Source organism: Musa acuminata, chromosome BXJ1-4 (assembly GCF_036884655.1).
Source record: "Musa acuminata AAA Group cultivar baxijiao chromosome BXJ1-4, Cavendish_Baxijiao_AAA, whole genome shotgun sequence".
In the NCBI taxonomy this organism is placed as follows: Eukaryota; Viridiplantae; Streptophyta; class Magnoliopsida; order Zingiberales; family Musaceae; genus Musa; species Musa acuminata.
Window position 1 is genome coordinate 990,264 of NC_088330.1, and position 17,362 is coordinate 1,007,625.

General features: G+C 39.7%; 3 protein-coding genes across 3 annotated transcripts; 1 reads left to right on the forward strand and 2 right to left on the reverse strand.

Moving 5' to 3' along the window:
• Positions 1 to 1,096: 1,096 nt before the first annotated feature.
• On the forward strand, positions 1,097 to 2,552 carry LOC135672266 (probable 2-oxoglutarate-dependent dioxygenase AOP1). Its single transcript, XM_065180727.1, has 3 exons — positions 1,097 to 1,498; positions 1,576 to 1,912; positions 2,021 to 2,552. The coding sequence occupies exons 1-3, from the start codon at positions 1,134 to 1,136 to the stop codon at positions 2,297 to 2,299; spliced, it is 981 nt and encodes a 326-aa protein (XP_065036799.1). The 5' UTR covers positions 1,097 to 1,133; the 3' UTR covers positions 2,300 to 2,552.
• Positions 2,553 to 2,891: 339 nt separating this feature from the next.
• LOC135640322 (katanin p60 ATPase-containing subunit A1-like) lies at positions 2,892 to 10,373 on the reverse strand. The gene is made up of 7 exons (XM_065154640.1): positions 10,163 to 10,373; positions 7,782 to 8,241; positions 6,621 to 6,818; positions 4,507 to 4,751; positions 4,111 to 4,269; positions 3,862 to 3,949; positions 2,892 to 3,404 (listed from the first exon to the last, which is right to left on the reverse strand). The coding sequence occupies exons 1-7, from the start codon at positions 10,279 to 10,281 to the stop codon at positions 3,123 to 3,125; spliced, it is 1,551 nt and encodes a 516-aa protein (XP_065010712.1). The 5' UTR covers positions 10,282 to 10,373; the 3' UTR covers positions 2,892 to 3,122.
• Positions 10,374 to 14,234: 3,861 nt separating this feature from the next.
• LOC135640326 (tryptophan aminotransferase-related protein 4-like) lies at positions 14,235 to 17,362 on the reverse strand. The gene is made up of 5 exons (XM_065154647.1): positions 17,011 to 17,362; positions 15,457 to 15,754; positions 15,075 to 15,364; positions 14,722 to 15,008; positions 14,235 to 14,643 (listed from the first exon to the last, which is right to left on the reverse strand). Exons 1-5 carry the CDS (start codon positions 17,298 to 17,300, stop codon positions 14,435 to 14,437), a joined length of 1,374 nt encoding a protein of 457 aa, XP_065010719.1. The 5' UTR covers positions 17,301 to 17,362; the 3' UTR covers positions 14,235 to 14,434.

Sequence of the window (17,362 nt, forward strand, 5' to 3'; positions counted from 1 at the left end):
AGAGAAAAACCTCAATTCTCCTTTTTTACTGTTTGGGGACTTTATACGGACAGATAAGAGGAACTTTTTCCTCGACTCTTTTACTCTCTCCTCATAATTATTCTTAAAAAAAATTAAGAAGCAATGTTAGTCTAAATTTTTTACCTGCATTTAGATTTGATAAGTCAAATATATGTTAATATTACTATTCCAACACACTATACTTGAGACCTTATATTCAATTGAGTATGAGAAGAATCTAATTGAGAATTCCCACCATCAATCGTCTACAAATGTTTATATGATATCTGAAAATAATGGTTCTAAAACAGCTTCTCGATATTTTTAAGTCATATTGATTTGCTTTCAACTCGGAATCTTACTAGGTTAGATAGAACGTCCTCTAGTTTTACGACTAACTTTGAGAATAACACCTTATATTATCATAACTTAAATTCATATTCAAGATAGTACTAATGGCATCAAGAAATTATTTTTTTTTATCATCTTTATATATTACACTAACTATAATATCTTTCTGGATTTTGCTTGTTATGTTAGAGTTGATCAAAACTGCCCTCATGTTGGTTGTGACAGAGAAATCCAGAGCGAAATAGGTATATGTAGGAAAGGCTAGAGAGAGAAATATACCCACCCCAGCAATGGACAGTCCCCTTAGCAATATTATGAGAGATTAAGAGGAAGAGGGAATTTTAAGTGTTTTTTTGCGCCTTCGAATCCAACATAGTGTGTGTCAAATCACACTGTACCACAAGTCAAAAAGGGTTTCATCCAACTATGCTCGCAAAATTTGGTGCTCCTTCCACTTTCAATCAAATCCAAATAGATTGGTGCTCTATCCACTTTCAATCAAATACAAATAGATGGAATTATTTGCGTGTTGATGAGGCCCGATAACCCGAAATAATAAGCCGGAGTCTTCTTATCTCAAACAGGTTGGGTTTGATTTCCGGATCCGTACTCGATAACAAATCTAATACTCGAAATGCCAAGCACGAATCGCTATTAATACAAATAAACTTATTGGATCCGAATTCTATACAATATCCAACCCGATAACACCCTACCGTAGTCGGGTTCGGTATATCTCGATGGAATTAGTAGCAGGAGAGAGAGAGAAAGAAGAGAGAGTCATGCGACGGCATCTCCCTATGATCGACTTCTCCGGTGTCAGCATGGCTTGCGCGGGAACGCCGGCCTGGGACGCCGTTCAGGAGCAGGTGATGCCGGCTCTCGAATTCCACGGCTGCTTCGAGGCCGTGTACAACCGGGTCGCCTCCGAGCTCCGCCTTTCCCTACTGGGGATCGCCAAGGATCTCTTGTCCCTCCCTCTTCGGACCAAGCTCAGGAATGCCTCCGATGCGCCCTACGGCGGCTACCTCGGCCACTTTCCAGGCCTCGCCTACGAGAGCCTCGCCATCAGGGACGCTACCCTTCCCCACACCATCCCCAACTTCGCCAGCCTCATGTGGCCCAGCGGATCAAACCCCAATTTCTGGTACCGTCTTCTTCTTCTTCTTCCTTCATCGATCGATGTCTCCTGCTGAGCGATGCGATCTCCGACGTGTTGGGTAGCGAGAAGGCGCGCTCGTTCACCAAGCAAGTGGCGGAGTTGGAGGAGATGGTGAGGAGGATGGTGTTGGAGAGCCTGGGCGTGGCGAAGTACGCGGAGGAGCAGATGCAGTCGACGTACTACCTGCTGCGGTTCACGGAGTACGGGGCGGCCGGCGAGTGGGACGAGGAGAAGAGGAAGCTGGCTCACATGGCGCACCGGGACACGAACATGCTGTCGATCGTGTGCCAGTTGAACGAGGTGGACGGGCTGCAGGTGGAGGCCATGGACGGGGAGTGGCACCTGGCCGCGCCCAGATCGGTCGCTTCCTTCTTCGTCATCGCAGGAGAGGCTTTCCACGTACGGTCAATGATTCCTTGACCTGTTTTGATAATACAAGTTGTCATATTTAAGCTGAAAACATTCTTCTTCTTCATCAACGCACGTACATTAATTACGTTGGAGTAGGCATGGAGTAACGGGAGGGTGTACGCCCCCATGCACGGCGTCGCCATGGACGGCACAGTAGCGAGATACTCCGCCATCCTGTTTTCGAGGCCTATGAGCGAGCAAACGATCCAAGCCCCAGCGGAGCTCGTGGACGGTGACCATCCCTCTCTCTTCCGACCTTTCGAGTACGGCGACTTCTTGCACTTCTGCGTCTCTGCGGAGGGCAGAAAGCTAAAGAAGTGCAGACTGAGCGCTTATCGCAGGGAGGAGGACATCACCAAAGAAGATGAAGCATGACGAAGGGTGCATAAACTTGCTTGCGATTTGGCTGCTGAAAGTATTAGTATTATACCATACGTGTTGGTTTCCAGGTCTGCCTTAGATGGAAATTGGGGGAGTCCCGTTGCTGTAGGGAGGAGAAATATGTTTTCTGGATCTCAGAAAGCCTGTTAGTGGGCAGTAATTTAATGTGTTTCAAAACCAATATCGACGTTTTCTTTTTAATCTTTTAGGTCAAAAACATTTAAAAGCAATATATGAAGTAACAGCCATATGAGTTATCAGCAATTATTTTGAATTGCATCAGAGCAAGATTCAAGAACACCATCTGATTTCCCGAAACTTTAAACAGATATAAGATGTTTTGATAGCACATTTTTCTGAAGAAGAAACAAATTTCAGTGCCATGTATTATATCACACATGAGATTTGAAATTATGATAAGAGCAATGCTTTCCAAAAGAAAAGTCTTGGCTTTGTGACCGTCTTCACTGAGAAAAAAAAGTATTTTAACAATAATATAATTGAAACACAACATTGTACTTGTTATGAATAGTACAACATCAAACCACCACCACGACACAACTAAAGATTTCCAACACAAGTCTGGTATTTCTACAACAACTTGAGGAAGCTTAGACGTAGCAGCCGTTCAACAGATCAGCTGACAATTTATATACCCCAAGCACACAACCACTAGAACAGCCAAAGAACGACAATTTTTTTTTTTTTTTTTTCTGTAGTTGCACAGCTGATGAGTGGAAGTATATTTGTTTACAAGGAAACATAGTGGTGCCAATGAGAAAGAATGATCGATATTAACTCGACCATTTCGATACCTCTAGGCCGACCCAAACTCCGAAAACCACTTCTCGTGGCGTTCTATATCAGCACTAGAAACACTCCTCTGGACTTTTGTCAGAGCTTCTTCGAAGTCACACATAGCCACAGGGTCCTTTGAGATCTCTTCTTTTGCCATGTTCTTGATCTCATCCCTTGTCTTGCCAGCAATTTTGCGCCTCATACCATTCAATGAAGCATCACGACAAACGTTCGTGAGATCATCTCCACTGTAACCTTCTGTTCGACGGGCTACTTCATCGATGTCTACATCTGGAGCTACCTATGGTAGTAGTTAAAGAGAAATAAAGGTGAAAAACAAGCATGACTAACTAGAATCAAGCATGATTTCAGTCTATATTAAGTCATCAGACTCAATAACTTCAGTTTCTTTGAACACCCTAAACTGGACTCTTAATTTTTCCTTCAGTAGTGGAAGCATTCAGACAATTGCTATCGTCCCTCAATGATAAGGGAAAGAAAATAGTAAACTAAAGGCAAAGTCAACTAGCATGTCATTGCTTGCTAGTCACCTAACTATGTCTCAGCATTGCTGGCACAGTTTGGCACATGCCAACTATCATGGACAGAGAAAGTGAGACCAACCAGACCACACGAGCTCATATTCTTAAATTCTAACTAGGATAATATAGTCCCTAAATGAGTAATATAAATGGTGTGTACATAGACTCATAATAGGCAATGAGACGAGAAATTATGAACATTCCAGATAACCATACCTCAACAGTTCTTAAATTGATCTTTATAAGCTCCTTTCGACTTTCAAAATTAGGAAGAGGTATATAAATCCTCTTTTCCAGCCGCCTCCTGCATCAGTCCAACGAAAGAAAGATCAGGAAGGGAAGGTAGAAGGTAGTTTGTCAAGGGCTATATATTCAGCAAGATAAATAAGATGGTAGAAACAGTATGCAGATTATCAAATGAGAGCTACAGAACAAAATTTTCAGGAATATGCAAGTATGCCTCACCTAAGTGCCTCATCTATGTCCCAGGGGAAATTGGTAGCCGCCAAAACCATCACTATTTTCTTTTGACCATCTTCACCAGTAGAGCTATTGTTGACACCATCAATTTGAACTAGGAGTTCAGACTTCACTCTTCTAGATGACTCATGCTCACCTGAAGCCCTGGAAAAAAATGAGTTTAAAATTGGCATGCCTCTATTGCATTTAAAAAATTAAGATTGAACCCAAAATGTCATCATTAGACCATTTGTCACAGCAGAGAACTTCAAAATGTAAAACAAAGCAAGAATATGTATCAATCTCTCTCTTTCATCAGAATGTTATTATCAAAATTAATAACAAACTAACGTCAAGTTTAACATAATAGCACAGAGAATTGCACAGATGAGGCATACATACCCCCGAGAATTGCACAGAGAATCAATTTCATCGATAAAAATTGTACTTGGAGCGTAGGCTCTTGCAAGATCAAACAGGCAACGCACCATCCTCTCACTCTCTCCACGCCATTTCGAAGCCAGTGTAGCAGAAGAAACATTGAAGAATGTTGTACCGCATTCTGTAGCTACAGCCTTTGCCAAAAGTGTCTTTCCGGTACCGGGTGGACCAAACATAAGGACACCTTTCCAAGGCCGTCGAATCCCCTAGAGATGACAGGACAATTTGGATAACCTTGCACATGGCATTCTCTTAATAGCATAATTCAGCAGCACTACACAACATATTACTGAACTGTGATGTTAATGAACTACACATCAAAACTTCAAACGCCATGGAACACTTTGAACACTATGATCGCTGATGTCACAAAGAGTTGGGACTATCGCAGTTTTATGAGGCTACTGTAAGATAAGCTATGATGCTGTACACATGAACCAGCTGGCCTTCTAGCTTTTCTTGGCCATCCCCACTTCACAGAATTGCAAATATTTTGGAACCAACCAGCTCAATTGGCAATTTGGGAGTACAGAATACAGATCTCAAACCTGACTCTTTACTAAAGGATTCACCATAACAACTAATGTTCTTGTTCTCTTTTATTTTTTATTTTTTCGTCTCATGTTTTTTCAAGTAAAGATTTATGTTATGAACTTTACAAGAACAAAAGCATCCATTCTTACACCTCCACAACAGAAAAGAAGGTTCAAAAAATAGTGTTCTTCGGACCAACTACTGTTATCGAACAAGATGAAACGAGAAAATTGGATGGACAACTGGAAGGGAAAATGGTGATCAACAAACTTCTTAAAAGAAAGGAAAACATAAACAAAAACTTGTATGTTTCTATCTTTAGAAGTACAAAAAAAAAAAGCCAAACACACCCTAACTTATCATGGCTCCCGAATGGAAGTATACACATTCCAGAAAATACACTTGATAGTTGGTTTCAAGCACAATGTTAGCACAGGGACTCAAAGAAATATTCCCTCTTAGATATCATTATTTGGTCATACCAGGGCATAGACAAGCAGGAAGGTTGTCCAACTCAGGCATGTCACCTATAGAAAAGCATGTTTTTTAAAAATATATTGGCCCCTAGGGAAATTATAGGAGTTAGAATAAGGAACTTGGAAGTTATCTCTATCAGATATCTGTGTCAAAGCTAGTTCTTTTTTTCTTTTCTTTTTTTGTGAAAAGCATGTTGAATATAAAACAGAGCTCCAGAAAACAAACTGAACTTAAGGCAGTGGTTTGTTTCTCATGGCATCAAAATCTTGCATAATCCACTTTCCAATATGTAACACTTCTGTAAATTTCAAAATTAAACAGGACCAATGGAACTCAGCAGTTCCAGAGAAGCATTTGCTGGGAGGTTTGTCAGAGATGGAAGCATTGTAAGGTCACAACTGATCAATATTTTTGTTGAAGCTAGGAGGGGCTTTTCTTCTTTTAAAAGAATGTTGAATCTGGAAGGTTGAACATAAAGCAAGCAAAAGTCCAGAATATTAAGCAAAACACAGTTGAATACGACACATGAAACTTGATAGTTCCAAAAAAGCATTTTTGCTGGAAGGTCTGTAAGATGGATAATTTGGGAGGTCAAATTTGAACAGTTTTGGTCAAGAGTAGCCAAAATCATGAGCAATAACATCTCAAAATGTGAGGTAAGTCACCCTTTCCAAGAATCAAACAGACATTCATTACTCTAGTAACAAGGCAAGGGCAACAGCTAAAGAATAGCTTTATGAACAAGCCTCATGACTTATGACCTCTATGATGATGCTTTTGGTTCTTTTACTCTGTGGTACAATGATTGAAATTAACCACAAGCTATATACGTCATAAATGAATTAGTTAGCAGAATGATACGAATTTATAGGTGAAAACATCATCGCGAAAAGAGCACATATACCAAACTGGATTATGCATAAATATTTCATAGGTAGCATTAGCCAGTTATTAAATATTTAAGTAGCATAAATATGCTTCCCACCGTAACAACTTCCTTAGTATAAAGGATAGGAGGAAATTTTAGATCAAACACTCTTATAGTTAGTATTGGTTAGAAGTACCTGAAAATACTCGGGCATCCATAGAGGAAGAACTACAGCTTCCTCTAGGAGTCTTTTGGCTTCGCTTAGTCCTGCAACATCATCCCATCTCACACCAGGACTAGTCTCCAAGACATCCCTTTCAAGCATTGCAGCCAAGTCTGCATCAGGTCCTTCATACTGTCCCTTTTTTGGCTTTGCTTCTTCTGCATCACCATTCTGTAATGATTTAAGGTAATCAATGACAAAAAATAAGACAAGCCTAACACAAGTCACAGAACCACAGCAATGATTTCTCGTGCATTTGTAGTCTAGTAAAATAATTGACAACTTATGAAACCAGAAAAAAAAAACAAATTGTGGGCATTTTCAAAAGCTAACAGGCACTCAACTAAAACATAAACACGAGATAGAACTTGAATTTCCTTATATTTTAATGAAAATTTCTTAGCCAAAGCAGTTGAATAAAATTAAAATGAATTATGTTTTAACTTGCTAGCTTAGTTAAACTGTTATCTTCCATGCAATACATTATGGCTTCTCAGTCTAATGGTCTAGCAATACCCAAGAGATATACATATCTCAATACTCAAAATGAGCGAGAATTTCATCTGTTTGTTCACATACGTTACTAAAGAATGTTACAATGGCACACTAAATGAGGATAATGATTTAGAATACTTAGGTTTAAGTCAATGTCACACTATCAAGTACATTCAGAAATAAAAAATAAGCAAAATATTGAGTCCCTAATTTTGCTATGGCATGCATATGCATTTTCTACTAGCTGCTATTATCCCAGTGTCCCATCACAAAACCCTATAGAAGGCTATCATTTTGCTGGCAGGAAGTATAAAGCTAATTTTTAAATCTGGAACTTCTAAGATCCAAAAATAGATGCTTGTGAAATGCACACAGAATAGAGAGATAAATGGACATACAATCAGGTTGATTTGAAAATGACATTTATTTCTTATTAAAGAAATTTGGATGGGTTCCTAAGAATGACAAACCAGAAGGAAAACATTATCTTATGTAAGATGAATGACATATTTCACTTTTATTGAACATGTAAATCATCAAGAATTTTGTGATTTCTAAGAAGCATTTTCAGGACAAGGATGCTACCAATTAGAAGCTATCATGAATATAAGATAAGAGGTACAACCTATTTACTCATACCTGTGCATCTGGCTTGCTAGAGCTGGATTTTCCTTTCTTTCCACTGGCAGCTGATGATCTGGCAGTTGAACTACTTTTACCCGAGCTGGCCTTAGCACCACGCCCAACAGTTCCCGCCCTGGAAGAACCACGTGCCCAAGTACCATCTTGAGAGGACTTCCTCATGCCAGTTTGGGTGGTCCTTGTGGGCCTTCTGTTCTGAGTGTCTCGGCTTGGTGGTCTCCAAACATCTGGATCATCCGAGGCACCTGAAGAAGCTGGGTACTCATCCAGTGGTTGGAAAACAAAGGAGGATTTAACAGATATCGGGGGTGAAGAGGACCTCCTGGTCCCTGGAATTTCCTTGAAAGCCCTTAATTCAGCATCCAATTGTTTGACAATGCCAACCTCCTCGGAAATAGCCTTCTTACAATTCATCCATTTTGCACGAATTTCAGTGTCATCCAGAGTGCTCAGATGCCTGTAAGCAAAGATTAGGAAGACTGTATATTGGAAGGTAGGCATCAAAAGTTTCAAAAACTAATATCTTATTCATTCTAAAGGAGGAACCAGTATAGCTGACTTGATATTTTTGGTGATAGTGATGATAATGACCTCCATCCAGTAATAAGAATAAAACACAAGGACAGACAATGTACTTTCCTAATTCTAAACTGGAAGCTCAATCACAGCCTCCCTTCTATAAAAATCCCCCATTCTCCAAAATGTTTCATTGTGAAAACATTTTGTGAGGCTTACAGTTTCCATGAAGGCTTGAAACTGTCAAAGAATGACATGCCAAGCTTGACGTAAATTAGTGATCAGTTGTGACCTAAATGTGCGACCGGTCTTCTTCCGATAGTTTCATCCCAACGTGAGAGATCATAGAATAATTAATATTTTCCTAATTCTAAACTGGAAGCTCAATCACAGCTGCCCTTATATAAAGATCCCACATAATTCTCCAAAATGTTTTCATTGTGAAAACATTTTGTGAGGCTTACAGTTTCCATGCAGGCTTGAAACTGTCAAAGAATCACATGCCAAGCTTGACATAAATTAGTGATCAGTTGTGACCCAAATGTGTGACCAGTTTTCTTCCAATAGTTTCATCCGAAAGTGACAGAGCATAGAAGAATTTAGTTAAAATCAAAATGGTATGCCACTATATTATTTATGACGAACCTCATTAATAAGCAAGAAACATACTGTTGAAAAGGGTGAAAAGAAGGCCTATAAATGCACGGAACACTATTTTGTGGACTGAGATGGTAATTGAGGTCCGCCTAAGCTTAAGGAACATAATCAGTAACTTCGAGTAAGTCGAAGCAAAAGATAGTTTATAAACACAAATTACATGTTTTAGTAAGAATAAAAAAAATCAAATCTGTTAAATTTATATTTGTTAAATCATATCTGTTAAAAATATTTATAAATATATTGTTAACTTGAATAGTATTTTTTTGAAAAAAATATTAAGCATGTAAACACAACTACGCTTTATGGATAATAATGTTTAGAAAATAGGAAAACCATAAACAAAATATTAGTTTCATTGATATAAGAATGCTGAGATGGCCATGGCGAGTTACCAGAAAACATTTTATAAAAACAAGAAATATTAACATTCATGAACAGTTGGGAGTAATTGTAATCGAGGATAAATTGTGAAATATGGTTTATGATGGTATAGACATGACGGAAGAAGATCAATAGATGACTAGTTATGATTGATGTGCCAATTAAATTGGCCATGAGGGGTGAGTTATAGGAAGACCTAAGGAACAATTAAATGATTCGATTACCCTCAGTTTGACTAGTGAAGTATTGATACTGCCCTCGATATAGATTAATGTTGAAAAAGATCTATATAGCTAACTCAAAAACTTGGGACCTTATGTCTATGGAAGTAATTCATTCAAGCAATTGAATATGTGGACTTTGCCTCATATACCAATTATGGTTAAACCAAAAATTGAAGTTTAGAAGTCTCAAAATTAATTTGATTTTACACATAAAAGTTGTTTTTGTCTCATTTCGGTGAATCATAGAACTCACTGCTAATAGGTTTAATGATAATACGATTGCTTTTTATTATTTAATGATCTAGAAATGGGATGATCAATCTGACCATGATCCTCTTCAAACTAGGGACAATCAGACAAACCTAAGATGTTCGATGGTCACGCATTCATTAAACGAGTAAACGACAACGTAGAACCAACAAACCTAACTTGAACAGGTTCAATTCAAGATGGAGATTGGGTAACTTTCTGAAATTAAAAGTTTACGAACGGTGAGGGAAATACATTGCGATGCGAAGGGCAAGATTCAACATCAAGTCCTCGGATCGCGCTTGATAGGGCAGAAATTGGAAGGCGGGAGGAGGAGAAGCTGCTTACTTGTTGATCTGGGCGATGGCACCATCGAAGAAGATGATGGAGGTGTCATAGAGGCCCTCAAGAGCGTACTCCCGCGCGAGCTTGAGGTGATCTTGGAGCCCCGCTAGGGTTCCGGCCATCGTCGAGATCTACCTTCCTTAGGGCTGGGGAAAGAAGGAGAAGAGAAGAGAAGAGACGGGCGTCGAAAAGTACGAGTCTTTCATTCGTACTCTCGCCGGTTTAAAATAAAGTTTGGGATAATAAATAAACGGATATGGTTAAGAGTCTCGAGCCTAAAAAAAAAATGAATCTTTTTTGTTATGATAAAAATAATAAAAAAATTATTATTTATAATCTTATTTTTTTAAAAAAAATAATACTCCTAAACTATTCCTTTTTTTTAATTTATATTTAAGAACCTATACAACCAAATAGGAAGGATCTATGCCAATTATAATATTTTTGATACCTCCACAAAAACACTATAAGTCTATTAAAAATATCATAACAGAAGCAAACGAATTCAAAACTCAAAACTGGTTCATACAAAAATAAGATGATTTCCATGTCAGTGTTTTGAATATATTTACAATATTTTTAATAATCAATATAAATTTATTTAAAATATATTATAATTAAAATTTTGGACGAAATCCATCAATATTTCGAGAATAGTGAAAAGGGGAGGAAATATGTCAAAAATATTATAGATTTTAATACGTTAATTTATCAAAGTGTCAGTGAGGGGAGCTACGTATAATTTAGATGGAGGGAATTAGTTCGATACGAGCCCCGACGGCCACCGGCCTCGTGATTGGATGCAGCGGAGGGAAATGGGACCCACCTGACTTAACATGGAATTATTCTCTAGTTTGTCTAAATATTCAGACAATCAATCATACACAGAAAAGCCTCTCCGATCTATAACAGGGTATGTTTCCTCTTTTTATTTCATGAGACTGGGAGTTGTATAACGGATCGAATTCTCATAATTTGATCTTATTAATACATATCCATGTATCGCCGTCTTCCCCTATGACAAAATAAAACTGTCCTTCATTGTTGATAGAGACATACAATTTTGCGTTATAATTGTTGATAGATATACAATTATAAACTCGAGTGGATGATTGGTGTTACACAATCTATCATCAATTTTGTAGTTATAAATGTTGGAACAATCCTCTGTGTTTGTTGTTGTTATCATACAAGCAAAGTATTTAAGACACGACGTTGTCGTTATCATAATTATTATTTTTATTTAAATCTCTTGTTGAATCACTGATCCTAAACTCGCCAACTTCCAAAAATTTCGAGACAGATGTGTTGTCTAAAACTGTTAAGCCAAGAATTTAGCATCATACTAACGCAGCAAAACGAAGATCGCTATACTATACAACCGCTCGTGCGAGCTCGAGAGCTCTCTTCCCAAGCAAAACTGAGCGCCCGCTCCTCTCGATGAACACCGATCATCTAATATGTCGGTGCGACCACCCCCTTCTTCATGGTTATCTTTGCTCTCGTGATCACTTGTCACCACTAGCCCGTTGTCGGCTACGTCATGTTGCTTCCCGTCGTTCTCATAAGAACTATAGAATGATAATATTTATGCATGATCATCAGCTTCATAAATCATATATCTCACTGTTCACTCTTTAGTTGTAGCTCTAACCGATGTGTGACATCGTCGTTTTGATCATTCCTCGTTTTTTATTTAACAAAAACTATTTTTTCATTATGCTATTCCAACTTTCAAAACAAATAGTATTATAACTTATTATGATGTTTGTCTTAGCAATAAAAATCATAGACTACCTTTTAGAACATCTTCCATATTCTGCTCTAAACAATTTAAAATTATTTACACCGATTTTTAGGATATTTCTCTAACTATTTTTTTTTATAATTTTAGATTTTATATCATTTTCATAGATTATTTTATTAAGTACATATATTATATCCTCTCAACCATAAATCTAAAGTTTTTACAATCTTTATCCATTTTAAAAAGTTAGTCGAAAACTACTTCCAATCTACAATTAAAATAGTTTACTTTGATGGCGGAGGTGAATATCAAGCCCTAACATCCTATCTCGGTATACAACATCTCAAGTTACTCCCGTATACTCCTCAACTAATTAGCTCTACTGAACATAAATATTGATATATAGTTAAAACTGGTCTCACCCTTCTATATCAAGCCTCCATACCATCAACCTTTTGGTCAGCAACCTTTCATAATGGAGTTTGTCTCATTAACTACATGCTCACTCTAGTCCTACAATATTAGTCACAATTTGAAAAACTATTTTACAAAATCTTAAACTTTCAAAAACTCAAAATATCTGGTTGTTTATGTTATCCGTGGCTATGCCTCTATGCTTCACCTAAGATAACATCAAGATCCAAGCCTTACATTTTCATAAGGTACTATATTGAACATAATTCTTTCCGATGCCATGATCCTCAAACTCAAAAAGTTTTTATATCACACCATATCATTTTTGTGGAGTCTACTTTTCCCTTCCAAAATCATGGGTCTCTAGTTATGCGAGTCATTCCAACAACCATATATCACTGGAGTATACCTTAGACCTCGTCAAACAAATCTCTCGTAACACTATCCAGTCCTTCCCATTAGGATATGCACTCTCTTATTACTCCAGTTCAGCAGCTCCTCACTCTCACCACTACTTCTCCACTTCTTCATAAGTTCACCCTATTGATGAAGCACTACCCTCAAAGGACCTAGTGACACTGAAGTGCCTCAACCTGACTAGGTACATGTCAGTGACTCTCTATCAATACTTATACCTACCATATAACCTAACAATTTTATCGCACTTGGACATCTCATGACATCATACTCCAAAAGTAACATTTTCATACTACGTCAAGTCATTGACCTTCATGTTATCACAAAATCTCCACCTGAGCCCGTTGAACTCGACACCATCACTTAAGCTCAAAAATCTCTATAATGGTGCAAAGCCATGTGTAAAGAATATGATGTCATACTCCATAATTCTGTTAGGACCATGACTACACTAAGAGGGGGGATGAATTAATGCTTACGTAAAAACGTTAGTTCGAAAATTCTCATTCGATGAAAATTGATCGGAAAGATAAGTTTAACTTGAAAGTGTACAAAAGCGTAGTGAAAGTAAGAAATCAGTTTGTAATGAAAATGAAATGCTTAAAGTAAATGCAAACCAGAGTATACCGGATTTATAGTGGTTTGGTCATTGTGACTTACGTTCATTCTCGATTCCTCTTCACTCGAGACCACCGGCTTCCACTATCGACTTTCTTTCTAATAGGCGAATATCAACTACCTTTACACTCTTTCTTCTTTTCACAGGTTTACGAAAGAACCTTTACACCCCTCTTTTACAAGTGTTCCCTCACACACTTCCCTTAGGACTATCACTAAGCGCTTAAGGAGGGACTCTAAACTTAAAAGAGTTTGCAACTTTAGAATCACTCTATTTTCGTGTGTATTCCAAGCAGGAATTTGTGGGGTATTTATAGACCCCAAATGACTTCAAAACTTGGAACCAAAATTCAAATTCTTAGCTTTTCGGGGTACTGGTGGTACACCGCCAATATTGGGTGGTACCAGTGCCTGCCAGTTTGACATTGGACGATACCACCGCTTAGTCTGATGATACTACAACTTGACACATTGACACTGGGTGGTACCACCGCCTAGTCTGACGGTATCATAATCTGACATAGTTTTGAAGACTATGTCTGGGTGGTATCAACGTTAGACCTTGCTTCAAGACACTAAATGGGCCAAACACTAAATGCATTATTTCATCGCAATACCAACTCAATTAGATTTAAACTAACTCAATTTAGATAATTATTACAAAGCATTGATCATATGTTGTCCGACATATTATTTGTACTAACAAACTCTCTCACGAAACTTCTCGCCCATAAAATATTTTTATTGCATCGATCCAAGATCATCATCCTTGACAAGAACTTAATCTTGTGGGAGCATGATAGAAAATAAGATTTTCATAATTAATTGATAAAATCTCTCTTAGTTAATTGATCTTGATAAAAAAAAAATTCTCTAAAGTATATAAATATAATTCACGTTAATAAAACTTAATAAGTCTTTCTTGAACAACAAAAACAAAGGACCGATACACACACGAGAATGAGCTCGTGCAATTACCGAGTCTTTATTCACATGTTCGGAGAATTATTCTTGCACGCATCACGACCTTGTGTTGTCAACACGTCGTCAATGATGCTACCTAGAAATCAAACGGTGGTTCACGAGGAGGCCATCTCCTCGTGGGAGACGAGAGGCTGCATCCGTTTCAGGAGCAGATCGAAGTCGTCTTGCGTCTTGATGAGGCTGAAGCGCGTGTAGCGGCTATCTGCTTCGAACAGTGCGCCGGAGCGTGAGATGATGCTCCCCTTCCTGAGCGCTTCATGGCAGTCGTCCTCTTCCTTCCACTCGCACTTCAACCAAGCATAAGCTGCATAACAGATCCAATGTCAGTGAACTTCGAGGATACTGTGATCTTCTTCCTCGTTCGCTCGAGAGGGGGCATTGCCTGGAGAAGGGTCTCGGATCGTTCTGAAGTAGTTGCAGTAGCGAGCAGAGTGTTGCTGAAGCGAGAAGCGGCTCGAGGAGGAGACGAGATCATTCAGCTTGCTCCACCTCGCCTTCAGCGTCCTGTAACCGAACTCGAAGATGTCACCTTTTCCTCCCTTCTCCGCTATCATGACCTTGATCAGCTTCAGGACTCTCAGGTGGGTGTCGCGAGAGACGCCCATGGTGTTCAACGACAAGTAATTTGCGGTCCTCTCGTAGACTCCCTCGTCTTTGATCACCGCCCACCTGCGTTCAAGATTTGGAGTTCAGCAAGCGTCTTGGCGTTGCTGATAAGAGAAGGGACGTGCGTACCCAAACCTACTTCCGGCATGGCCGGAGATCTTGGAGTTGGTGAAGAGCATCACGTCTTCATCTGCCGGGTCCAGAATTGGCGAGTAATGAGGCCAGTAGTAGGCGTAATCGAAGATGACGGCTGAGCTCCCGAGAACTGGCTGCTTGAACAGCCCATCGGGATTGTTTGGGGAAGTGACGAATTCGATAAAGTTCGTCGCCGACGAGACCGATGAGTTCGCCCAGCTAGACGTCGTCCCTCCCCATCCATACGCTCTCGTTTCGAACAGGTTGGTCTGCTTCTTGTAGAACTGACAACGAAAGCCATGACATCGATCGTCGAGAAGTAAGAGAAGGGTTCCAAGCAATCAGCCCGCATCAACAGATGGAAATGTCTACTGACCGGGTAGTAGGGAACCGAAGCGACGACGCTGGCGGGGGAGGAGGAGGCGTTGCTCGGAGAGAGCGCGTAGACCAGAGCGTTGATGAGCTGGGCCGATCCCGATCCGAAGACGATGAACTTGCCGTCGGTGACGGCGTTGCCCACCACCTGATGGAGGATGCGGATGTGCTTCTCGAGCTCGATGGAGAGGTAGTCTTTGCCGTCGGTGGAGTAACTCATGCGATGCCATCCTGAGATCACCAACGCGCTGCTCGCAGCTTGCTGCTGCCAGTATGCTTCCAAGAACATCGGATCCCCGCTGAAAAGGAAGACACAGGTCAATTACCGATCGCCTCATGACCAAGTAAAACTCATTGAGAAAAAGAATTCATCAAGATATGAGTTGGATTTTCTCGTTCTGCTGCAGACAATTCTATGCATATAATAAAAGGTTAAATTCTTTGTATCATTTCATCCACTAATTTAATTTAATCGTTGGAGGAACATAGTCGACGACATCTCTTCTAAATTTAGGTCCTCATGAGATATTATAACATGAGAGCCATTGCTTCGGATATTTACCAACATATTGGACGGAATAATCAATCACCTCGATGATGATCACCACTATCACAAACTAACAACGGTATACATCCAATATAATAACGGATAATCCAATCGAAGTACTTATCGGATGTCTAACGTCACCAATGGAAGAATTCCCACGTGTCCTTTTCTTTCCTCGAGAAAAGTTTTAGGTCACGTTGGCATCGCTTGCACGACACACACACTTGGTTGCTTGACAGCCAAGTATTCCAAAGCAAAGGACAATTATTCCGACCTAGCGGAGTCAAGAAAATGGACATTGTACTCGATAGAAATAAATATAAAATAATAATTTTATTATATATATATATATATATATATATATATATATATATATATATATCATTTGAACATATAATTAAAAATCAAATCTTTAAAGCACACCTTACTGTACATGGCTTCGCTCAATCATATACCAGGGCCTTATGACCCGGGATGCAAAGAATCCACACCACACATCAGAGTGTGATGCGAATCTAAAGAAGAGTGAGGCCCCACAATTCAGGTTAGATTAATCACTACTCAAACTTGATAACATCCCAAGAACACTAGAGAGTAATCCATTTAGCAGCCACATAGTATAAGAATGACTAACATCATACTGCACCTAAACCTTAATTAACTGATGAACAAGAAATCAAAATTTTGTGCTCTCCACTGTAACAAGCTACAAGTCATGAAACGACTCAAATTTGATAGAAACCTTGCACCAACAGACAGAAATCCTTCCGCCGTCGACAGATTCCTCTCTCTTCGTTTCTCACTCAATTGGACAAGGCATTGATTCTTCTCCACTTTAAACTTTATCTCTCTAGTGTTCGAATTATTGTTGTGTGGAGTGAAACATAAGCGGCGCAGTCACCATAATCCACATGCCATCAAAAGCGCCTTAACTTTGTCTCTCCAGCGATACTACTACGTGGGACCGACATAGATATTTATTGGATCAGCCACGGAGAGATGGTTTACCTGTCGACGTCGGCAGGGCAGTCGTGCAGCAGCTGGGAGCAGTCGCTGCCGTAGTAGCACTTGTTGCATTCGCAGACGGGGAGTCCGCCGCCGGCCAGTACGCCATCCAGGAAGGCGCGGCCGTGGCCGGAGCAGTTGATGGCGGCGACCGCCTCGGCCTCCGTGGCTGCCGAACCGGTCCATCCGAGAGACGGCGGCCGCTGGTGGTGGTGGTGGTGGTGGAGGAAGAGGCAGAAGTAGAAGTAGGCGTTTAGGAAGAGGGAAGAGAAGAGAACGAGCAGGAGCTTCATCCCTGCAGGCTTCCCTTCTCTTGGCTCTTCCGTATGACTCTCTCTTTCCCCTCGACGAAAGA